Consider the following 26,395-nt stretch of genomic DNA (forward strand, 5'->3'; position numbering starts at 1 on the left):
TCTTTGTAATGAAGTATAGACTGCAGATGGATGTAAACAACAATCAGCTTCAAATGTGTTTACTCCCTCTGTGCATTGCACTCTCCCCCAGCTAAAAGAGTAGCAGAACTGTGGTGACAGAATATAATACAATCAACCAAATGAAAACCAGTAGGCAAGAATGCAAATATAAAACATCACCCAGAATTAAAAAAAAACAATCGGCTAAAACCTAGATATTCAAATCAAAGTTACTTTACAATACTGTATTTCAGCCCCTACAGTTTTTGTTTTCAATGTACGTCCACCCATTTGTACACAACAATATATTTTTGTCTCTCAAAAAAATACAGGGAATCATGCAAATATAACAACTTTTCTTTTTATGTAGTATACTATGTTAAGCTTTCTCTGTTCTTAAACCTTTATAACATATATCATCGCAAGTGCTAAAAGTCAGTCCCCTCGATTCCCAGTAATGGACCCTCCCACACCCTCAAAAGAACCCAAATCAAACTAAACAAAGACAAACAATCAACTAAAAATAGAGAAACACAGACATATCAAGAGATCAGGCTGAGTATAAAACATCCATAGAAGCATTTTTAACCTTAGTATTTTTTTTTCTTTTATCTAGTATACAAAATTCACAGATATTTCACAGATTCTTTGAGTCCTTTGTCCCTCTTTGGAAACTGGGTCCACTCAGGTGGCAAACCATTGCCCAATGTGGCTTACTTGCAGGAATTCAAATGCTCTTCTGCTCAGAAAATGTATTATTTAAGGATAACATGTGAAGTCTAATACATTCTGAGAAATACTTTTGGTTATCAGTGAATGCTTGCAACAGAAACACATAGGTTTTTACAGTTCAATGTTTTTCTTTTTAATGCTTGGCAGTGGGAAAGGAAGCACTGGCAGTGCTCAGCCCATCAGAGCTGTGTGAAGAGTGACCAAGAAATCAGTCATACAAGACATGTTTAATTTGTCTTTGATTTCCTTCTTCATTATCCAGATAAATACAATTTCACATTAGAGTAACACAGAAAATGGCATGCACTTATTATTGTTTTTTTCTATCATGAGGAGACACACAGGATAGTTTTCCCTTTATCAAATGTGACACATTATCCAGGCTAATCTCCCACACAGTGCTAATGGACTTAACAGACTATTAGACAAAAGGTCTGAAGATACCAAACGAAAGGATTTGCAACCCACTGTCACTGCTAATACCTGCCTGTCACCTGTCGTAAAATTAAGTGGAAATGAAACTGCCATCCTTAAGGCTTTAGAAGAGAACGACTGTTAGTTCTGAGAAATTCTGAATGTTTTGGACAAAGGGTTTTCACAATATGCTTCTGTTATGCGCGCGCCTGTGTGTGCGTGTGTTTGCACTGATTCATGCACGGTAAATTTTTGTGCAGCAAAGCAATTTTTTTTCTCCCAGATGTCTGCCTGCATTCAGCCAACATGTTTCTCATTGCCCTCCTCTCTGAAGACCTTGCCCATTACCTGCCTTTCAGGAGGAGAGTCATTTTAGTTTAGTCAGTCTGTGACTCATTCTGACTCATATTTTATCCTCTGTTTTTGCCATCTACTCTGATTGTGTGTGTGTGTGTGTGTGTGTGTGTGTGTGTGTGTGTGTGTGTATGTGTGTGTGTGTTTTGGGAAGGGGAAAGGAGTGGGAAAGGGCAGCTTTGGTGCCAGGCGGTAGCTTCGAGTTGCTATAGCAACACTAAGATTTCACCCAGCACCTGCAAAGTCACCGCTAGGCTTTTGTTATAAAAACTAAAAATATATATTGACTATAAAGAAAAACATATATTTCAATGATTTTTTTTTTTGTTTTTAAACAAATTACTTTAGCAAGTACAAAAGAAAGTCAGAGTGGTAAGTCTTGCAAGAACATGTCAGGGGTCAAGGGTCTCGTCATGTGGCGGTGGACTGGGTTAATGTAGCTTGCTGGCGTGCTCAAGTGGAACATGGCTTGAAATGGAGAATTTTCTTGTATGTCAAGATACAAACAACCTCAAAGTCCAACAAATATTGACAACCCTGATATCCTAATCAGCCAAAGGTATGAACAATTTACCTGGCTTCAGTACTCAATGACCAAGGGCCGTGTGTTTCGCTTTTCCAGCAGACATTTTGCTCATGGGGGCCACCGGTTCCATAAAGAAACCGTATTGACCAATGATGGGTTTAGCTCCTTCTGTAGATAAAGCTATCATTCTGTAATCATGATGGAAAAGGGAAGCAGAACATTTTTTTCAACACTCCCTCACATATGCCACATAATGTAAAAAAATAGTTTTCAGTTTGCTGTTTCTGTTGCATCAACATGGGTTATTAATGTCTGTATTCATGGTTATGACAATATTTTTTATATTACTGAATGATTGAACTAGTCCTGTGTCATCAGTCAATGGCTATTGTTGATAATACTATTCAAGGGATACTTGTACAAGGGGCAATCAAGAAGTCCTAACACTCCTCCTTTTGCGTGTGGGTAATTATTCCTAGTTTCGTAGCTTGATCAACACAAGCAGTCTCGAAACCTTTTGATTCCCACTTAAATGTATGTGGACACATCCTCACTCATTAAGGTAATGTTTCACTTTGGGAGTGCTTCAAAAATCAGAAGACTGCAACTTTATTTTACTGTTGTCTAATGGAAGCATTTAACTACTTTTTGGTCATTTAGGAACTGATTAGACATGAATCCACTCCACATTTTGGGCCCTGATTAAAGAAATCTGAATTTAGTTTAATTTGGTGCCAGACTTTGAGTATCAAAGGATTATAGTAATATGTTAAAAACTGAAAACATCTCTGATTTTGTGGCAGTATCGAGACATAGGGGATGTAACCCAAGCCAGCCTCTTACTAAAGGATTAAACATGAATAGATCATTAGTTTTCTTTCTCACGTCTGGCTTTCCTGTGGTTTTGAGACAAACAAAAAGGATGGTGCCACAAAAAGGACCATCCATCTTCAAGAGAGACACTATCCAGGGGTTCACTGAGAATACAGGCTGAGAAGGAAGAGAGATTTTTGTTGTTGTTGGCGGATGCTGTCTTTGTGGGACAAAAAAACAGATACAATGCCATGCTAATGTTTTTAGAAATATTTCTGGTCTTGCTTAAATTCTTAATTAATTCAGCTGATAGATTTTTTTTTTGAGCTGACTTATGCCCAGCATAAACCCAACAGCGAAGTAACAGTTTATTAATTCGCCCTTAAGTGCCAAGACCAATTAACGCAATTGTTTGGTCTAAAACAGCAATTGGTGCTTTGCAAATACATAAAAAGCAGATGTTTATTTGGGAGTGCAATGTGCTGAGTATTTTTTTTTTAAAGGATTAATTTGTTTATATTTATAACTGTTTTTGTTGTGTTGTTTTAATCATATTTCATTTGAAAATTGCTTGTAAGACTCACTTGTCAAATGTATAAGCTATTTTTAATTTCTATTTTGCGTGGCTCCACTTGTTAATTTGTCAGTGGCTTTAAAGTAGTTAGTGATGAGAAACACAATATGTCCTTGAACCACAGCAATGGCACTCATTTGAGCAACAGTGAAAATGCTCTTATAAATCATTTAAAAAAAATTGGCACTTCTTCCCCCAATGTCAAAAATGTTCTTAGCTGGGTTGGCCTATTCAAACAGGTGTTGAATAACATTTGAGCAGAAGAGCACTTAAATATCTATCCTGAAAATCTATTTCCTGAAAAATACATTGATGTGTAAATATGTTAATTCAAATAGAAAATGCATGAAATTAAAAGTCATCCATGAAAACAGTAATAAACAGTAGTTTCTGTCACATTATATTGTGTCAGGTAGATGAACATAAATGGCAGCTGAAATGATGACCATGCTGATATTCCTAAACATTTGCTTATCCTCAGTGACCGTTTCTGTAAACCTGTCATGGCAGTTGACAATCAAGGGAATTAAACACACCAAGTTCCTTCTGTGGGAAAAAAAATACTCTTAGAACATACAAGCAAAGTACAAAGTAAAGTTAATCCTTTGATTTGGTGAAAGTCTGTCGTTCACAGTAACATGTTGCTTTGGAAACTTTGTTATTTCAGATAATAGTAGATCAGCAGGAGACTAAAACTTTCCAAGACTGTACTGTATGTACATCAGTTGGTGCTTTATCATAAAAAGAAAGCAAATAAGGTGACACATACCAAGTAGGCTGTTACTAAGACAACAGTGAGACTTTTGTTCTCATGTGGACCCAACACTCGCAGCTGAATCCATGGGATATGACCTCTGACCCTGACTGTATCCACACATCTTAATAAACAGGGAAAAACAGAAAGAGAAAGATGTTTCATGAACACAAACAGGAAGTAAGATATACAGAAGTCAGTGAGGATACACATAAACATACTTTTGCATATCATTCAACCTGCATTTATTCAGAGGAATCAATTGCGTGTTAAACTGCCTTAAAAAAAAAAAGAAGAAAGAGAAAAGCAGTGGTGATATGTGCTATGCGAACCCAAGTCTTGCCTGCAAGAAAGATCATTTCTAGCTCTCCTCATTCAATAAAGAAAAGCATGTGTTCAGTAACCTGCTCGTGCTGTACCTACTGGGTATCCCATTAGACTAATGGGAGAAGGAAATGTGGTGGGAGGTGGATCAAATAAATGTCATTCACAGTATGAAGGTGAGGATCAGAAGAGAGATAAGAATGCCATCAAAACCATGGCAATAGACCAAAATCAGGAGCAAGGATGACATATTCAAATTTCACATTTGTTAGGGTAGGATGTCTCTGATTGTGTATGTTAGCTGATGATGTGAAAATACAGCACTCTCGGTAAGCCGGATGCCATTTGTCAGACTGCCAGATAATGGCACTGTCATCTAGGAAAATCACAAATAGATAATTTCAATAGAATAGGCAAGAGAAGGATAGATTATATTGTGCATGAACAGCGATTTGGTGATGGCTGTATTAGCAAGACAGATGTTGGAGCATCATAGTCAAGTGATGTATGTTAGGAAAATACAACGAACATTTTTGACATCTGTACATTTGTACATGCCATAAATAATCTAGTATTGTTAAGACTCAGACAACCAGCCACTGGGCAAAAATATTGACAAATATTAATTTAAGTCAGTTTGGGCATATACAATATAATCTGACAAGGCATGCCAACACCTGCTTACAATGACCACTGTGTACTACACAGCCACACACACAATCATCAGGCATAAAGAGCACGCGGACATGCCTGTCACAAGTTGGTTAATTAAGTTATCAATTATAGACAACAATAGGATTAATTTCCAGAACAGAACAGACACATTGGCAGTAATTAGAAGTGTCCTTTCCCTCTGTGCCTTGTTTGTTCTAATGTCAGAGAAAGGATTTGGAATGTACTGTGGTGCTCACACTAAATGATGAAAATAAACATTCCTATAACCTGCTTGTAATCTACTTACATTCACTGTGGCTGCAGAACATTATTTGACTCATCTGCTGACCCCTTGATCGCATTTTTCTTTTATAGCCCCTCACGATTTTTATTTATTTATTTTGATTTATTTATCTCTGTCACATATGGGTCACATCCCTCGTAGCTTTTTGTAACTGGATCCTATCAATCACTTTATTTATTCTTTCCATAGTTAATTTACCCTCTTACGCACCATCAGGCTAATAGCATCTAAGGGAACGTTGATTTGTTATCTGTGCTGCTTCAAAATAAGACAACAACTCTAATCAGAATTTAGTTCAAGGCTATTTAGGACGTTCAGGTGCGTTTGTGGCAGAACAATCTTTACTCACCATATTCCTGGACCATGCAAGAAAGATTGTGTTTGACACCTCAGACGCAGTCACTGCACTGTTATAGGCTCGATGGCTCCACTTAAATATCTCTCTGATGATTTCTTTCAAGCCCACTTGACTATTTTTCTCATTGCTACAGTTAATATGTTTATTTCTTTACAATTTGTCAGCTCTTTTTGTGTAAAAGGTATTTTTGAAATGCAAACACCTCAGCCTCGAGAGGGGAAGAGAGAGAGGGCCTGTATTTAACAACTCACTCTGCCACATGTTGTCATTTGTAACAAAGCACAGATCCCACCCTTTCATAGTCTACCTTCTCTTCAAAGTCTAAACATATTCATGTGGACATCGCAACCAGTACAAAACAGGAAATATCTTAAATCACACAAGTTTGAATTGACGGGTATCAGCATTTACCCTCTGTGATTACCCACAGATGAAAACATGGCACTGATAAAGATGGTCCGTAGGATCACAAAACGTGATCACTCGAATAGTAATAAATTACACTGCGCATTTGTTCCCTGTTCTATAAAAGGAACCCACAAACACTAAATAAGAATGATCCAGAAAAGGTGCTACAATGAAGTATAAAATAAAAAAACTGTGATGATTCTCAGATCCCAGGCACAGTTTCACAGTCCTTGCTCTTAGCACAATATTCTATACACCTAGCATGCCAAAAAAAAAAAAAAGACCCAAAGGCAAAATTTTGTCCTACATTTTTTGCCCCATGAACTTCAAATGGTTCCTCTGGCCCACAGGATTATCAGAAAAAGAAGTATCCTAACTCTTTTTCCCGAAATGCTTAACTCTGGTACCCAGTCACAGCTTCTGCTGTGCTGACACACCCTTCCAATAATCAAGGATGTCATGTAGGTCCTCGCCTTTAGCAAACTGCACCTTTTTTCGAAGGGCATTTCCAGCCGTCACATAACAGGCCTCATCACGCTGGCCTTTCCGGTAGGGACGAAAACGCTCCCAGATGCGCAGTGAGCTCTCTGAGGAGTACTCTGGGCTAGAAGAGTAGCCAGAGTAACTGGAATGGTGGCGAGCAGGCGAAAGCTGTGAGTAAGATGTTGCGTCCCTGCGGGAGCGTGTCAGGGGCTTTAGGAAGGAAACTCTCTGGGCTGGGGAGCCCTGGTGGGAACCTTCATAGTAGAGAGCTGGGACGGAGTGGCGGTGTTCCGAGCAGTGGTAGTCCTGCTGCACCTCCAGCTGCTGCTGCTGCTGCTGCTGTTGTTGTTGTTGTATTTGTTGTTGGTGGTGGTAAAGGTGTTGCTTCTGGCTGTCCTGATGTTGGGCACCAACACCACCACTGTCGCAACCACCACCACCCCCTCCACCGCAGCTCCCACTCCCCACTAAAGGCAGCCTCTCAAAGGGCTCCCCACAGCCCACAGGACTGGCCCGATCTTGGTATTGCTGCTGTTGTTGATTACAGCCATCAGGGCTCCTTGGCTCAGGAACATCCAGGCTGTACACCCGAGCTCCTCCACGTTCCCTGTCTCGACCCATTGAGCCACAAGACGTGGTGCTGCATTGTTTCTTGACAGCATTTACAATAACCACAGCTGCATCTGCACTCATTTGCCGCTGAATGGGACGTACAGCAGTGGCGGGAGGAGGGGGCCTGTAGGGAGGAGTGATGACAAAGCCACCACCACTGATCCCTGGACGCTCAGAGAGAGGGGTATTTAAGGCGGGGAGTGGAGGTGGAGGAGGGATTTTGTTTGGAGCAATGACCTGGCATGTCTCTGTCAGCGCTTGGGAGAGTGGGATTAGGCCACGAGTAAGGGAGGATGTGCTGGTGGGTGGCGGGGACGTGGGATTGGAGGAAGCTGTAGGGTTAGTAGAGGCCCCTGAAGCAGCTACTGCTGCTGCATCCAATTTCAGTGCATCAATGCAGTTGTTAATTATCTGGTTAACCTTGTCCACCTCCATGGCAATGGTGGAGATCTCTGATGCAGAGCCATGTCCATCATCATCAGAGTCATCGCCAAGATCAGTTCCATCATCGTCCCTAAGGTCATCCCCCCTCATCCCTCCAAGGCCACCATCTACCATCCTCTCCAACCCTGCCCCACCAGTTCTGATGTCCATATAGTTTCCTTTGCTTGTAGCCATGGCCTCCGAAAAGGCAGTGGCCATCTTTTCCACTTGTGGGATAGAAGAAAGTCTTGAAGAAGTGGTGTTGGCTGAGTGGAGCATTCCCGAGCTGGAAGATGTGGACATGGGCAGTTTTCCTCCATGATGATGTTGGTACTGGTGATGTTCCCTGGACTGTTCCTGAAGCTTGTGGACTGCAGATGGATCGTTTGCTACTGCTGCTGCCACCTCTGGCCCATACCGCATTTCCAGTATAGTTTTCTTGACACAGATGGACTTCTTCTTCTCATCATGCATCCGTTTCTTACGCAGACAATAATAGACGAAGCCTAAAACAATGAGCATACCAAAAAGGCAGCCCACAATGGTCATTATATAGTGAGTGGTGGTGGAAGGTGTTGGGATTCTATCATCTGGATTTTGACCTCTAGTGGAAAACTGGAGGCAGGTATGGTTGTAACGTTGGGAGTTGCGGATGGACGCTACACAGAAGGTGTAATTGTTGTGTGGCTTGAGCTTGTTGAGGGTAATCATCTCCTTCTTGTTCTTTAAATTCATGACATCAGACACGTATGTTTGGTTGTATTGGGTTAGGATATACATTTTGCTGTAGGGCCTTGGAATCTTCACAAGGAGAGAGGCTGATGACAAAGAGACATGATGGAGCTTAATACTGGGGCTGAAGCTGTCTTCTGTAGATGAGGAAGAGGTTGTGGGCTGGTGGAACGGCCCCACACCACCAAACATCTCTGGTCCGATCCCAGAAGGACCATCCAGATCTGGTGGAAGAGAAGTCATTCCTGGAATCATCACACCATCTCGGCAATGATGGTACAAAATGTTTTTGGCATTCCGACCTGCATGTCCCGCAGCAATAGGACTCAGTAAGGGGAAGCCAAACATTTCCCGGGGTGTCTCACACTGGAGGCGGTCATAGGTATGTGAGACATTGTTAAAGAACTCCAACCAGGTTAGGAAACTATAAAGATCACAGCCACAGTGGAATGGATTTGCTGCCAGTTCACACACCATTAGCCGACTGAGAACTGTGAATGTGGACGGGTCAATTCGGGCAAGCTTGTTGGATGACAGGTCAATGCTGCTGAGGCTTGGACACTCCCAAAATGCATTGCTGGCAATAACCTCAATAAGGTTATGCTGCAAAAAGAGACATTGCATGCGACCAAGCCCTCGCATCATGCCCTCAGTTAAATTCGTCACCTTGTTGTAGCCCAATTGAAGAACCTGAGAAAAACACAAAAAAGCATTAAGGTATATGTTAAATAATTAAACCCTTAGTTTTCTGGAAAAACCTTTTCAAAATATCTTCAAATGATTTTCATAGAGTGGCCAAAATGGTAAGGTACCTGTAGATTGGCTTGTCCTGCAAAGGCTCCATCCTCAATGTAGCTGATTTCATTCTTGGTAAGGTTGAGGTCAGTCAAGTTGGTAAAGCGATACATGGAACTGAAGAGCACGGCTTTGAGCTTGTTCTCATTTAATCTCAAGTCATGGACCGTGTTGTTTATGTGCTGGGGTATAGTCTCATACGGCGGCTGGTTCTGACTGCATATAGCTAGCCACACATAGCCTTTGTCCCCCTCAATGAGCCAGCAGTCCGCATTGGCCATATTGGGGAAATAGGAGAAGAATAGGAGGGAGGGAAGAATAAGAAGGAGAATGGAGCTTGTAGAAGCACCCTGCATGATGCCGAGGAAAAAAAATGAAAAAGAGGGGACGCTATAAATCGAAGGGACGTAGGGGCAGACAGGAAATAAGGATGTATTTGCAGGTGAAAGGGGAAGCAACAAAAGATGCTAGGAAGGATTTCGAAAGAGGAGATGGGTCTGGGTTGGGTGCTGAAAAAGGGGTGAAGGCTTCACAATGCCAGTCTCAGCATCATGGTGATTAGCAGAGAACCCATGTTAAAGTAGATCTTCTTGGGCTGCAATGTGAGGTGACACAGCTTGTCTTCATACTCTTTCCACAAGCCTCAGTGGTGACTGACTCAATTACCTTTGGAAAAAATCTGCACGATCTGTAAGGAAAAAATAACAAAAAAAAACATTACAAAAAAGCAATATGTTATTGTACATGATGGCAAAGACTAATCTTTATTAAAAGGAATTGAAAATGTATTTAAGTGTCATATTGATAATATATTGCCTGCTTTGCCTGAATTGCCTGCAATATGTATTGAAGAATGACAATAATCAATCGACTCATGAATCTAAATGAATGTTTAAGGGCAAATTATTTCAAACGCCAATACATTTCTGTAACATGGCACTTTGTCAGAATAATTCTATTTACTCAACCTCCAGGCATCACAAAATCAATCTCAATTTTTATCTGGGCTTGTTTTATACTTCTGTCTTCAGCTGTTTGTTCTTTCTTATCATTTGCCCCAAAAGGTCTTCTTTTATCCCACTGCATGTGCACTTAGCCCCACCGGCCCCCGTAGTCCTCCACCTTGCAAAGCTATGAGGTCATCAAGCTTTGGCTAATACCTACAGTGTGTGCACCTGCCCATCTCTCCTGAGCCTCGAGAGGGCCTATTTTAGACACGAAGTGCAGCATTAATCACCCAAATGCTGACAGCACATTGTCTCCCTAGAAATTCCTTGTTATGACACTATCCTGCCAAAACCTAAGCTCTCTAACCCATCTGCATGTCATTTGAATAGCAGTCAAGCGTTTACATAAGGAGGGGATTAGCTGCCTGTTGCATCATGACAGACATTGTCCTCTTGCCGGCTCAGCAGCTGGGAAAAACATACTTACATGTACACAAATATTGCACAAACATGCATGCTGAAATGGACACATGCTCTCAGACAAGTGTGTGCATGAGTACACAATTAAACACGTACATATCCGAATAACATTATGCATGTATGCACATGGACACAGCTACAGGCATACAAACCAAAGCTGTCAAGACAGATTCTAAACAAGACACTTGATGTATGTATCTTGTAAAGGATATTATACAGCAGTTTGTTTATCTTAGTAATGTTCTCTCATCTATCATCCCACATATACTCTTTCTTTACATTCTCTTGATTTCCATCACTGTTCCATGAAAACAACAAAGAAAATCGGTCTGTTTCTCTGAGGAACAGGGCAAATCTCTTTCTTTTTCTTGCACTCCGAATTCAGACTTCTTTCTAATTCCAGAAAAGTATTGAGCTCATTACAGTTTATTCTGGTCCATAGTCCCCAGAGGTGCAAGTAGAGAATTAGGTCCATCTTCTTTTTTTAATCTACTTACTACTGCAGAAAACTGTAATACCTAAATATTGTGTAGATGGTAAATTATCCTGTATCTAAGGACCTTAGGCACCTGTTAGGTTAATTGTCTCCTTTTCCTGTAAGAAACAGGTCAAAGTAGTTGTAAAATGTGGTGATGAGTGTGTCGGCTTGTGGTTGGCAAATGGATTTAATGACAAAGCTGCATTTAAGCGTGTATGGTCTGTTGACAAGTAGACAGCCAGAACTGATTTAGATTTAATGACTCACAACTCCCTCAGAACTGGTCAGCAATCTGTTTCACGACACTTGTAATGTAATTTGAAAACAAATTGATGTTAATGTTGATGTTTTAGCCAACATGAAACCAGCCAAAAAGTATTAGATAAATCCAACTGGACACAAGAGATGAGTGTAATGGATTTAAATTTTAAGCGGTTTGTTTCCTCTTTTACTGTAAAATTATTCAGGCACGTCTCCACCCATGTTTTGCTCATGATACCAAAAACTAAATTTGAGATTTGATGTATTACACACTACATTACATATGACATACTAAATGTTTCACAGTAAAATGTGTGGCTTGAATATGAGTATAATTTTCTTCTATACTGGCTGCGTGAAAATATGCGACATAAGTCTTTTTACTAGTCCATAAAAATGTTACAGACAAACATTTATATAATCAACCGTATTGTTATATTTACATGACCAGCATCAAATCAATCTAAACATCACTTCAAGAAGATTGCAATTTTCTCCATTCTTCAGTATTTCAACAATAAATGATCTGATTAGTAGAAGGCCAATACTATTAACTAATCACTTCTATTTTCTTTCAAATCAATGTTGCAACCCCAAGTCACATAAAATGAATCACTTACTAAACTTTTACTGTAATTTTCCATGGAGTTCCACCAGTTTGGTTTGGCATATAGTCAAATTAAACTTTGCTTGCACAGTTGTGGTTTCTTTATCTCCACACGTGCAGGTACATTGTGAATACATTATATATTATTCTCTTCATTTGTTCCACTGCTCTCTAGTGGAACAAATGTATTCTCTATTCAGCCCATCACCAAGCACATTTCAAGACCTTCCTCTGCAATTGATTGTCTTGCTCTCTTGTCTGAGTTTTATCCCCTCCACGTGAGACGTGATCTCATTTACTGCTCCACATAATGTAACCTAGAGGGCTCACGAGGGATGCAGGAAACCTATGATGTCTGCATGTGTGCGTGTTTAGGGATATCATTACATAATTAGGAATATGGGGTATGCAGAACACCTGTCTCTAAAGGAAAAATGCATGACTCATGTCAGTGATCCATTTGTAAATGTAGGACATACGATCAAACCCCCTTCATTGCACCAGACTGCAGCTGTACATTGTAAGATTTTTTTTTTTTTTTTTTTTTTAAACATATTTTTGGAGCTTTTTATACAATGAATGTTTTATATACACATCTCTGTATACATGTGTGTTTAACTTTCACCTCCAATACATTTGGAAACACAAATCTTCCTTTTTAAAAAACATAATCCCATAAATTACAAACATAAAAAAAAAGATACAGCTGGAGTTATTGACTGTTATTGGGGTTTTGTAAACTAAAGCTGTCGTAGACGAAGCAAAATCCATGTGCTCTGGTGTACGGAAAACATAACTTTAACTTATTGTTTCACTTAAAAAATAACAGTAAAGGACCTTTGTCAGTGAAAAATTACTATATTGACACCAACAAATCTTGACTAAATAACGCATGATGTGTGATCTATTTAGTTGCTTTTTGCTTGGAAATCTGCTAATAAACTACTTTCTTTAAAAGCGTCATCTATTCATTTAACTCATTACTTCAAGGCAAAAGACTTCACGGCAGGACAACTCAGTTCTGAAGTGTTCTGAAAACCAAAACTAGAAAAGGTGAATTAAGTAGAAAAAAAAAATAATCTAACTTCATGTTGTGATGATTTTTTTTTTAAAAAAAGGTTGGATTATTACTTTAAGATGGTTTTCTGGGAAAGTAGTTATAATTTCATATTCTTTAGTTGAATACGTAGGGGGTGCATTTTTTTTATTTGGTCCCAAGCCTGATGGCCAAAGATTTCTCTGCTGCTGAGTGTTTGACACAAAGTACAGAAGCTGACAAACCATTGCACCATGTGCTTCATCAAACCACGAAAAGCCCAATACAGCATCCAGAACTCAGAAACTGTTGTTATACGTACAGTAAATTTAGTAAACTCCCCTTTTCCAAATATATTCAAAATCTGTTTCTGCTCATCTTTGGAGCAATGGTTTTAAAGAAAAACATCAGGGCAGGATTGTAAATCTTTGTCATAAGCACACAAACACACACACATGCAGGTAGCATACCACACACTTCATCAGCCCCATCACTTCAGGTGATACAAATCTGGGTTACTCTCTGTACAAGCTCATATTGATCCCCACTGTTGCCATGGAATCACACTTATGATTGACAGTGCCAATTAAGCCTAATGCACAGAGAATAGGATGTTGTTGGCATTTGCATCAAATCAGCATGCCTCTTCCGCTTCATTAGCCACGATAATGAAACTCCCCTCCCTGAATTCGAGCAGCCTCCAATGAGCACTGACTGTGACAGGTGCTGGATTTGGAGGGGGTCCATATCTCTTCTACAGTATTCCCATCATGATTCCTGGTCCCAGGCCAATGTCAGTCCAAATGTAAATTCATTTGCTGGGACCCGTCTGGCTTCTGGCTGCATATGATGCTGTCATTTTGGATTGTGTCACCTGTGAATTATATGTACTCACTGAACAAACATGTTAAAACAAAGTGACTCACATTTATCCACTCGAAAATGTGGGGCAAATGGGAAAAATTTTCCCTGTACTTTTCATTAAATTTGTGCTCACAATCTGTGCGTAATTACCATTTGATTTAGTCAGGCAGCAGCTCATTACACAATCAGACAAGGTCCTCCTGCCTTCTAGGTGCATTCTGAGAGCGCTATAGATTTGTCTGAGCGTAGAAATAAAATTTAGGAGATGTGAAAGTAGAAATAGGAATCAATAACATTCCAAAACATTGTGATTACTGATCAACTGATAATAATATTCATTCATAGAGAAGCTTCTAACACTAATGTAATGTGTAGAGTGAACAGTATCATGTACAAGTAGTTGGGTTTTTGGAGGTAATAGGATTGCTGATGGCAGACTTTTGCACTTTTTTAAATTCATGTTTTAAATTATGAAACATAATGATAAAAGGACTGTAAAATATGTTGTATAAGTTGACTGATATTACATATTTCTATATGCTAAATGTCAATTCATGTTTTATTTGTGAGTGTTCACAGCACAATTACATTTCCAGAGGCAATGGCAGGCTCAGCGTTGCAGGTTTTTGCACCTGGTGGTATTTTATTTTTGAAATATCAAAATACAAAAACATAAACAGAAATAGAATATTGAAATTACTAAGAAAAGGAGATACCCATAATACCTGTTGCTTAGTGAGGGAAACCAAATAGTGGAAATATCTGCACTGAGACCTGCTAGTTACTCTTAAGGGTATCAAATAAGGTTCGACAGTCTCGATGAACAAAATGACAACAAAATATCTGTTGAAGTTGTAGCGTTTGTTGATCCGTGCCAATTCTCCAATGATTATTTTGGTAGATGCTAAGAAACGTCTGGCAGCAGCTTATTTTTGTAACTTGAGTCTCTTCTGACTGGGATGTTTCAGTAAAAATTGTAATATTGTAATATACAATTGTGCCATTTGATTTCAAGAGATCACAAAACAGTAGATACTATAAAGCAGATAAATAGAATAGTGCCAGATACACACACACACACAAACAAGATATTCTGCTAAACAAGTTTTTTTTTGTATTGGCCATGCTCTGCCAAAAAATATTTTCCCTAGTTTCATCATGTTGTTGGAAACTGAATAGATTTGATTTCTCCCACCATGATTCAAATCAAGAGCTGATTTCAAAGGAACATAACAAAAAAGGAAGAAAACAAATAATATTGAGCATATAATGGCCAGGGGAACAATTCAGTGGGGAAACAGTTATCTAAAGAAGTCCATTCTCAGTAAGTTTCCATGTTTTCCAAAGCCAAACCTATTGTTTCTTTCCTTCTCCAATTAAGCTTTGCAACAACAACCCCTTTGAGCGTGCACAGGCCGATCACGAGTTTGAATGAATTGTATTTCTATTTATGAAAGGGATTTGGAGCAGACTCAGGTCACTATGGTTACTGTTATTTCAAAGTGGGTGATGGGGATGTTTAGGTGCAAGGCTTTGTGATTTTTAAGACTGAAGAAGAATACTATGTTCTGTGGCTGTCAATCAACTTTCTGCGCACCACACTCAAACCTTCCATTTATCTGACCGCTGCTATTCAGCACATGTAACCACAGCATTAACAAAAGCAGCGAAGTGCTTTGCTTTTTCTTAAAAATCATTTTCAGCTCTTCATGCACATATGTTGCATAATGTTCACAACAATTAGGTGCTAGTACACACACAGAAACACACATGCAAACAATAAGATACAAAACAGACCTGGGGTCACACTATAGGGGACGTGTGATCATTCAGCTGCAGGTGTGTGCGTTCGCTGTGACTGAAGTGACTTGTTTAACCCCAACTTATTTGACTGACAAACTGTTCATCACAGACAACCACTATAGACAATAATCTCCTGAAACCCCTCTTTCTATGTTTGCCTGCCTTCTGCTCTTTATCTTTCTGCTCCGAGGTCTCTCAAGATCTTTTTAGTCTCCCGTTCCCTCTCCTTCTCCTCTACCTCGCTTTGTCTCACAACTCCTCTAATCCCTCTACAAGCAATATTTGTTCCTGTCCTTCAGTTTGTCTCTTCCTCTTGCTCGCTCTCCTCCTATCACTCTCTTCTCCATCAGTCTACGCTTTTGTTATACCTCGCTCGCGTCCTGGCCGGTTTCCCCGGAGTGCAGTCAGTGGAAAGGCTGGGGCTATGAGCAAAACACTCTTTCCTCTCCACTTCACACAGGGCTTAGGGATGAGGCAAACACAACTACAGATGGATGAGGCTCCTCTGAGAGAGTCACCGTGTGTAAGTCGGAGTGGAACAGATGATTTCTCAGTGGTCAAAAGAAGAATCTGCAAAAAAGCAGCAGCACTGCTTTGTTAAGCACCGCAGAGCAAAATGTTGCTTGTTCAATCCTGTCAGTGTTTAAAGATGTACATTTCATTTTTCTAATTGCGCACCTTCAACATGTTTGTTTTTACATTTTTAAAATGCTCGTCAACACATAAAAAGCTGCGTGAATTCGTGTTTGAATCGTCCTTCCTTTATCTTGAGAAGCTATTTGTTGCTCAAGTAGGACAGAGAAATGCAAGAAGATATAAATAAATTAGGAAAATGGAGAGGAGAGAGGAAGAAAAGAGAAAGGGCAGTGGGAGAGACAGCTGAGACAGTAGTGATGAGGGGCTGTGTTTGATCTGTGATCACAATCTTCTTATTCACAGTCACAAAGAACAGAGACAGAGTCCCATGCTGCTGAAACACAAATCACCTTGGATGCACTGCATTATTGGATGATCCAGGCTGCAGAAAACCCAATTTTTGGAGAGTGAGGTAGCAGTACTTGCAGAGAGAGAGAGAGAGCGAAGGCAGAAAGGAATGAAAGGGATAGTTAGGGGAAAAGTCTTCCAACAATTTGTCTTAAGTTTGATCTATAATTCATATTTTATCATCTTGTACTCCTTGAGATCTTTTCAACTTCTTGCTTCTTTTCTCAAATGTCTGGCTCACTTTTTTTTAATGTCTTTTCTGACCTTCTCTGCGCGTTTATATCTGTTTGCCAGTGTGTGATGTTTAGACCGCAGTCATCTTGGGCTGCTCATGCATGACATCATATCCATTTCTTGGATGCCTCACAGGAAGAAGTGATGTAGTTGTGCGTGACGGTCAGGCCCGGCGGTCTGGGGCTAAATGGAGCGAAGCACCTAAGCCCCCCAACTGACCACTGCATCACCACTACTAACACACTTTCTTTTCTGTCCCCCGAATGACTGGGCAGTGTGCCAGGGGACGTGGTACCATGGTGTGACTTGGGCTTGTAAGATAATGGGATGGTTGGAGAGTTTCTGGTAGAAGAACCAAGGTAGATACCACAAAGATATTGGGTTAAGGTCAGCGATAATAAATTAAAATGCAGTTAGGGCAACCTTGTCAATTTTTTTTTTTTTTTTTTTTTTTTTTTTTTCTAGAAACTAGGATAGGATTTGGGGAATGGTAGCACAGAGAAGCAGGACATGTGGCCTGAACCTGGGCCAGGGGGAAACAGAAACTGTATGATGTGAAGTACAAAGGGCAGTTGGGATAACTCTGTGATTGAGGTCAGTGAAATGTCAGAGATTGCAGCTTGGCCAATAATGCCACGAAGTGCAGGAAATGTGGCAGAAAATGGTAAAAATTAAAAAAATTTGTTTTAAAAAAAAGTCTCTTTGCAGTGCCAAGACCAACCTTTACATGTCTTAGCAGCTATTCATTATATCAATGAAAGGTGTTTCAGAAGGTTCTTAACTGGCTTTCAAAAACAGCAGCCACTTAAATGTTAGAGAAGTAAGATTTAAACCTGTTAGCGGTACAAATCCATGATAATTATGATCAAACAAATGAATAACTAACTAAAACTTTTATAAATACCACTACAACAGTAATCAAAGGCCAACATGAAGTCTAACAACAAAGCACATTTTTTGCACATCTAGAAAAAGACCTATCCCTCCTGCCTTAGTAATCCTCTGGTAAAAGAATGTACCATCAGCTACTGTGTTAAGTTCCCCCTTGCCTCCGAGAGATGAGAGGCTCCATCTGCCTCATGTCTAAAATGTTCAGACATGAAGGGCCTGTGAGAAATGTTCTGACATGAGATATCATAAACAGTCAGAGGATTCAAACAAAACCTTCAAGATGGATCAAAAAAGAAGAATAAAAAGAAAGCACAACTAACGCCATTCCTGTGTGGTTGAAATACATATAGATCATCCAAAAACAGCTTATCAAGTCCATGACAGTCAGATATGGCATTCTTTGATCAATTTCCGGATCAACAAATCAAACAGCCGCTGATCGGGGAAGTGGATGGGGCTTAAATTACAGCTCAACAGATCTGATTGTGGCTAATGAAAATGACTGTGCAGCGCACTGGAAAAAATAAAAGCTCCGATCAGACAGGATTTATTTCACTCCAGGAGGTTGGGTAATTTCAATATTGCATGTGCTGATCAGTAATTTTAATCTTATAGAAGTGCATATCATGTGTGACTTTCTCCCCCAACACTTCAGTATTAATTACAGTTTCAAATACATTTTTGTTGGTTTGTTGATTGTCTCACATTTTACAAGAAAGATGAAATCCCACTGCTGACAGGGGTTGCAGCATTTTCTTGCAGCACATCCCTCTGACTTATAAACCATGATTAGTATTTAAAAAAGGGAAAACAGTCAACCTGATTTAGTTTCCACAGAAACCAAGCTGATATTGTATTACTCAGTGAATTGGCAATGCCCCAATTTATCGGAGCAATATTTGGAAAATGAGCACGCAAAATAAAACCATACTGGAGCTCTGAGCAGAATCATCTAATACTGTTTATAATTATAATTACTAAATTCTATTAACAACCATACAATTTAAGCAAGATATCATTAAACTGCTCCTTCAGAAAGGTTACAACAAACATTGTAATATCTGTTTATCATTTATGATTTGCCGCTTAATACTAATGTTAGAAACAATGCATGTGCATCAATGCTGGCTACTAGCACCTGTGTTTAATGTGTTTTATATCATATGGTGCCTTAACTCTCACAGAATTCAGGCAACAAATACATACAGATGTCTTGCAGCATGTCTTGCAGCTTTTACATTTGCAGACATAAACTCAACTAACACACTCAAAATGAATCACAAGTAAACCAATCCACTCACAAAAGCACACATGCATGTATTGTGGGGCATCTCCGAGTTCGATATTTACGGTTTCCGACATAAAAGACTACAGGTTAAGTCATGCTCACGATCGAAGCGCAATACATTTACCACTATCAATGTGTCTGTTATCATCCAGCCAAGCCATTTGCACAAGTGCTGCCAGAGCAACAATGTATAAATTCTGGTGGTGGAAAAGCACATTCATTTTTTGATCAAAGGGAACACGAGAACCAATGATGCATGACCAATGATGAAATATGGTATAGTAGAAGCAGCGGGGCAGGGATTCAGGTGGATGGATGGATGGATGGATGGATGGTAGGTAGGTAGGTAGGTAGGTATATACTTTATTAATCCCCGAGGGGAAATTTTTTTTTTGGATGGGTGGATGGGTGGGTGGATGGATGGATGGATGGGCGGATGGGCGGGTAGTTGGATGGATGGATGGATGGATGGATGGATGGATGGATGGATGGATGGTTGGATGGATGGATGGATGGATGGATGGATGGATGGATGGATGGATGGATGGATGGGTGGGTGGGTGGGTGGGTGGGTGGATGGACGGAAGGGCGGATGGGCGGGTAGTTGGATGGATGGGTGGATGGATGGATGGATGGATGGATGGATGGATGGTTGGATGGATGGATGGATGGATGGATGGATGGATGGATGGATGGATGGATGGATGGATGGATGGATGGATGGATGGGTGGGTGGGTGGGTGGATGGACGGAAGGGCGGATGGGCGGGTAGTTGGATGGATGGATGGGTGGATGGGCGGGTGGATGGATGGATGGATGGATGGACGGATTGGCGGGTAGTTGGATGGATGGATGGATGGGTGGATGGACGGAAGGGCGGATGGGCGGGTAGTTGGATGGATGGATGGATGGATGGGTGGATGGGCGGGTGGATGGATGGATGGATGAATGAATGGATAGACTGATGATTAATTTTACTTCAATAAATCTAAGAAAGGTTGGAATTATTCTGCCAAAGGACAAACAAAAAGGCCACCAAATAAATTATACTACATTGTTTGTGACTCAAAATGTCATGGGGCCTTATTGGGATGAAAATAAATGAAAAGTTTATTTCTGTAGATGTCCAATCTCATAGACAGAACCCCGTCTATCAGGATGCACTTGTCATATTTAGGATAGTGAACTGCAACAGATTTGTGTTTCTGTGTGGTGTGCATTTCCATGAAGGAGGACCCCGAAATCCACTTCGGAGACCATTGTGCATTGTTTACCATCTTTGTGAGTTGTGAATATTCCTGGTGACAAATTGTGGCTTGCAGTGTTGAGGAGTTCCATCCGGAAGCCTGAAGATAAACTATGATGCAAACAGAAAGTCCGAGAAGGGATATTATTTTGCAGAAGATATTATTGGGCTGACTTATTTAGCTCTGTGTGTTCACGATTTTACACTAGCATTGCTAAAGTTACAGTTTTGGAAAACTGGATGCCCTAAGTTAGTTCTGAAATTGGATGAATGCACTAATAGGCACACTGTGGCATCAGTTTGTGTTGTATTAAAATTAAGAGGTACAAACACATGAAAGTGCTAATGTCTCCCTTCTTATTTTACAAACCTCATCCCCGGTGTCTCTCTGGGATCACTCATTCATGCTTCAGTCAGAGACACTTACTTTGAGGAACTGAACATTTACTGCAAATGGTTATACAGTTATGTGGTGGAAAAGGCTGGACTGTAAAATCATCCAAGCAATAACAAGGAATGAGCTGTGGCACACTAATCTCCCTGAATAATAAGCACATTAACTGTGGTACACAGATTTCAGAGATAGCTGCAAATAGATATCTGATCTTGACAAAGTCAGCTATGTCTAAGAAAACTTAACACAATAAAGGAGGAGGAGGTTGGGTTACTGGAGTTGCAGGGACGAGACGTGACAAAACGGTGCAGAACACAAACTCTGGACCAGCATTATTCGAGATAAACCGTTACAAGGGAGCATTCCTAAACAAATACTTTATACTACATTCAGCAGTTGTACAATAATAACCACATTATACATTGTAGCACTTTGTTTTCTTGCTGCCACTGACTGCCTCTCTTTGCATTTATGTGTACGCGTGTCTCAGGTTCAGGCTTGATTCCCACACAACTTTCATATAATTACAATACTGAAATAAAGCAACAGAGCAAAAGTGGACTGACAATCATATAATTTTGATGCCTTAGACAAGATCAGTAATGTTCTTGTTAAAATCTAACTTCAAAGCAGTTGGATTAAAAAGACCAAGCAATTATTCTGGTGCTTGCAATTCTGGTTTTCAAACTAATTCAAAAGCACAAATCTTTAACAGTACACCTCTTTCCAAGCACTTGCACCATTCTGTCACTGTTACCTTCAGTATCAATGACTGGCTGGTCTGATATGATGCAGCCCTACCAGTGAAACATTCATTGTATCACTTCTGTTATTTTAAATCATTTATCTTTCAATACCATAGTGACTAAATTTCTGCTGGATGAAAAAAACACGAGGTGAAATTGCCGTAACGTCTCTGAATGGGGCATAGCAACGATCAGACCCCAAGGTTGCTCGAGGGGCACTGAGAAAACAAGCATTATACACTGAATTTGAAAGTGTGGGGAACAGCGCTTTGCCTGTTTTTTCTCTCCGTACACATACCGTTTTTCTACTTTTTCATTTATGGATAAAAGAAAAAAACCTCATATCCCATTTTCTAATTCTTCTTCTTCAGAGGAACTGGCTTCCTTGTTTAGGCAAGGGACCTAGCTTGGGGGTCTTCCCTAATGATTAACATGTATCTTGTTGTTTTAGATACTCTGAAAACATGTTCTTGACACTTGGTTATGTATAGTGTGATTATTTCTTGGCTGGGCACAAAGAAGCTAATATTCTGTGTTTTCAGTGGAATTTTTAGACAGCTAAATCAAACGAGATACACATTGTTTTAAGTAGTAAACTTGCAGTCAGTTACAGCTAGGCCAGCTGTTTTTCCTTGTTTCAAGTCTTTGCCCAAAGCTAATAGGCATATTTACCAAAATATCACTCTATTCCTTTCAATGGCTCTCACTTGGATAGTTGTTGATACCATTACAACTGTGTACAATATGGCACTCTGTGTCATAGATTATCACCACATTAAATGACAAGTGAATCCTTAGGATGGACAAGAAGTTTTATCTCATTCATCCAATAGCAGCCAAAGGCCATTGCTGGTGAGCAACCAAACCCTTTTTGTTTTTACTTAAATTACTGTTTTCAGTTACCAATCACTACTCTACTGAATAGCTGCATATGTTATTGCAAGTGTTGCACTTGATTCATTTTATTAGCAAATAGTCTTCAGTGAATCCAAGCAATGAGTCATGGTTAATAATAATGGAGATGGAAATGATTGTCTGGAGCCCCCAGATGACGGCCTCTCATATAGCGGCCTGAGGGGCAGTATTTTATACTGACTTCACCAGATTATAACATGGGTCAGCTGAAACCAAACAGTGTTTCAAACAACCGAGTCAGACGTGCTAATATACACATACACACATTGTGGTAAAGTAGTTCAGAGATCTCATTCTAATTGGAGGAGAACTAGCTTAGAGGGAGGGAGACATGGACGGCATGATGAGGCCACGAGCCCAAGATACTATTTTTCTTATTTCTTTCATTTCATTTTTTAGCCTTCTGCTTATTTTCAAATCTGACTTTCGTGTGGTTTTTAATAGCTACATAACAAACACTCTCCCTTTTTCCATACTCTCAGCTTTCCAATGTCTGTATGCATATTTGGAGTCACATCCTTTGTGCCAGGGAGTAGGTGCGCTTTCCTCAAAGTAAAATGTTACAGTATACTGTACGCTCCAAAGACGATAAATGAGCAGTGATGCAACGATACAAGCAAATCAGGGTGTGTTTTTGTGCATGTGCTTGTTGAAAATACTTAGAAATCACATAAGAACACCAGAGCATCTGCACCTGCACTATTATTAAATGGAACCATGTACTGTATATATTATGGTGTGGGTGTACATCTATGCGTGTGTAGTTTTACATGCACAGATTTTTGAAATGCCTTGGTTCTCACACGATTCCGCATTACCATTGTTTTGTTTAGGGGTGATGCTAACCAACCTTCTTTACTCCTAAACTAGGCCACTGCTTCGCTGCGGGCAAATAAAAGATGGAGAGACAGAGAAGGGGGAGTGGTGGAGGGAGTGAGATTGAGGGGAAAAAAGGAGGTAATGAAGAAATTACATAACAGTAAAATACCATGGAGGTGCATCTTACATGACCCACAGACTGACAGTATTATCACATCACATCAGACAAACAAAGCAGGTTGGCCAAAAATAGAAAGCTAGATACACTCAACAAAAATATGAACGCAACACTTTTGGTTTTGTTCCCATTTTTTACGAGTTGAAGTAAAAGATCGAAGAATTCTATTATGCACGCAAAAGGTTTATAATCCATGTTTGTGAGCACTTCACCTCAACCAAGAAAATCCATCCACCTGGTAGGTGTGGCACAGCAAGTTGCTGATTAAACAGCATGATTATTGTAAATGTGTTTCTTGGACTGGTCACAATAAAAGGACACTTTAAAATGTGCAGTTTTAACAGCACAGATTTCAGTGTCAGTTTTGAGAGTGCTTGTAATTGGCATGCTGACAGCATGGATTATTGTAAAAGAGGGTGCTGCTCTAAAGGATAAATCCAAGGGCAGTAGACCTACACCAGGGCCCTAAATCACAGCGGATGGGAACCCCATTTGTTTCAAATGAAAAGGGGTGCGACACATGCAAGGGAGTCTGCAAAGTGTAATCCAGAAAGCTAGCCTTCTACCACAAGTGCATATACTCAGAAAAAAAGTATATTTGGATGCCAAAAACTGGGCAATCCAAGCTGAGACTAAAGAGTCTAACACTCTTCCTAAGAGTCAATTTTTTTTTGAGCCAGCAGTGGGTGAGTGTCGGGAAGACCAGATTGGTAAGGTTCCAGTTAAGTGCCTTTTAGGTACCGGAAGACAGGTTAGCACTATTTCTGAGCCTTTCTTCAGGTAGCACTCACTAGGAAGAGGGAGGATGGATTCCCCACAGTCAAGTGGCTCAAGTTACTTTTCATCCCACCCGCCTGCTTGTGTTGTTCTGCTACTTGTTCTGCAGATACCGGGTGTTAGGTGGTGAAAAATAGGCGCTGGGTCTATTCTATAGATGACGCAATGCACAGGATCTGCTGCTAACATCTTGATGCCACATACCACAGGGCACCTTTAGAGGTCCAATAGAGTCCATGGTTTTGCAGGTGTTTTGGCAGCACGCAAAGGTCTAAGAGTATTAGGCACAGGGGGTCATCAGTGGGGGAAATATCCTTTGACAATTGAAGGGTTCTGATGCCTGGGTTGATATTTTCAAATGGAATAGACATACATTAGCCACTGAATTCAAGTAACTATACACGAACAAACACTGTTCTTTTTTTTCTGTGATACAAGGACTGTTTCGATACTTAAAAAAAAGCTAAATTGGGGAATTTTATTTTCTATGTGAATTACTTTACATTACTCATTAAATAAGCAGAGAGGTGGCATGGAGAGCAATTGTAGTCATTGATTAATTACCATATAATGCATTTACACATTGCAGACACTTTCATTGTTGTTTGCTACATTTTTTGTTTGATAACACAACTAAGCACATTTGTTGGATTGGAAATGATAATATAAACCTTTGGTATTTGAACCCTCTATGGCATGAAATCCTATTTTTGGGGGGTATTTGGTAAAATATCAAACATTAAGTCTGCAGTATGGCAACAGTGGTCAATAGGCTTTGCTGAGGAGAAAATAATGACATATGGCTGCTACTTTATTGTTTGTACTTTTAAGCTGCTCAGAGTTAAGAACATCAGCTCAGTGTCTAAGAATCTGTAATGTAATTATCTTAATGCTAATAGGCCTAAGAAGCTTTCATGCTCATCCACCATCTATTTCATTTTAGTGGTGTAGATTCAACTTTCTTTTAACATTCTTTAATTTGAACAATGATGGAATTAATTGTATTTTTTGATACTCTGCAGCAACAGATCTCTGATGACAAATTCTCATACTAAAATTAGTATTTTATCCCTGCTGCAATGTCAGAGCAGCATGGGTAGTGCAGGTGGGTTTTTGTTATTGTTATTGGCTTAAATGCTGATTAAATCTAGGTATCACTGCATGACTTCATGCATCACTGGCTATCAGTGTGGTGTTAATGACTCATGATTCTTGGAGCTTGCCAGGAAGTTTTCCTTTTCATCAGCTGGGACTCTCTTTTTTGCTGAATGATAAATAGTTCATGAAGATGGATCGAAATGATATCCAGAAATCTGACTTACTGGCTTTGGAAAAAATGCAACAATGTCAGATCTTACTCTCATGTTTTCCTTTTGGCCAATAATCCCGTAATTTATCTGGACATGGCCTTAATTCACACAATTTCCTCCTGTAATTATTTATTTTAGCCAATAGTGGAACAATATTTAAAACTGGAGGACTTCTTAAGTCACCACGTATGATTGTTTGAGGACATACATTCACGGCAATTTAATATTATGCAAGTCATCTCCAGATTTTCAGAGAGAAATAAAAGAGAGCAAAACCTAAATAAATTATTTATATCCTTATATTTCATCAGTATTATATTTTTTTTTTACCTTTTTCTAAACCCCATCTAAAAAGTATTGCTGTGTCTCTTGCTCTACTGGTTCATTGGTAGTTATCAACACTTGGGAACAGCACATGCAGCAAAAATGTTGATTCCATCAGTACTCTCTTATCAACTGTCAACCGAGACGTAAAGTTATATAAATAGTCGCGTCATGAAGTGTAGATGTGAATGTGGCAGGACGTACGAATGGAAAAAATGGAGGCATGGGAAACGGGAGATAAAGGGACATGGGAACAGAGGATTGGGGCTGATAGAGAGAACAAAAGGCACCAGATATGAAACGAACTGTGACAGATCATGTTCCGAAGCTCTCCCTCGCCTGTTAAATCTCAGTGACAAGAAATGTGTCTTTGACACAGAGAGAGGATGAGAGACGACGCATTTCAGTGTGTGAGAAACATGGACATGTTGAGAGAGAGAACTTCCTGTTCTGGGGTCAAGGACATGCATCCTGATCAACAACGCAGAGGCTGAGCCGAAGACAGCGAGAGAGTCAGGAAGTCAGGAAGGAAAAGACTACTTTAGATACAAAG

At 39.9% G+C, this 26,395-nt stretch overlaps 1 protein-coding gene across 2 annotated transcripts in view; it reads right to left on the reverse strand.

Moving 5' to 3' along the window:
* Positions 1-2,183: 2,183 nt before the first annotated feature.
* Positions 2,184-26,395, reverse strand: part of LOC138198104 (protein phosphatase 1 regulatory subunit 29) — a 66,555-nt gene continuing 42,343 nt past the window's right edge. For both annotated transcript variants that reach the window (XM_069149301.1, XM_069149302.1), the window contains 2 exons: positions 9,278-9,948; positions 2,184-9,155 (listed from right to left, as the gene is read on the reverse strand). In XM_069149301.1, the coding sequence (XP_069005402.1) occupies positions 6,627-9,155; positions 9,278-9,616 (2,868 nt within the window). In that variant the 5' untranslated portion in view covers positions 9,617-9,948 and the 3' untranslated portion in view covers positions 2,184-6,626. The remainder of the gene's footprint in view (positions 9,156-9,277; positions 9,949-26,395) is intronic.

Source organism: Embiotoca jacksoni, unplaced genomic scaffold, assembly GCF_022577435.1.
Source record: "Embiotoca jacksoni isolate LCO1_2020_lvr unplaced genomic scaffold, fEmbJac1.0.p SCAF_15, whole genome shotgun sequence".
NCBI classification, from domain to species: Eukaryota; Metazoa; Chordata; class Actinopteri; family Embiotocidae; genus Embiotoca; species Embiotoca jacksoni.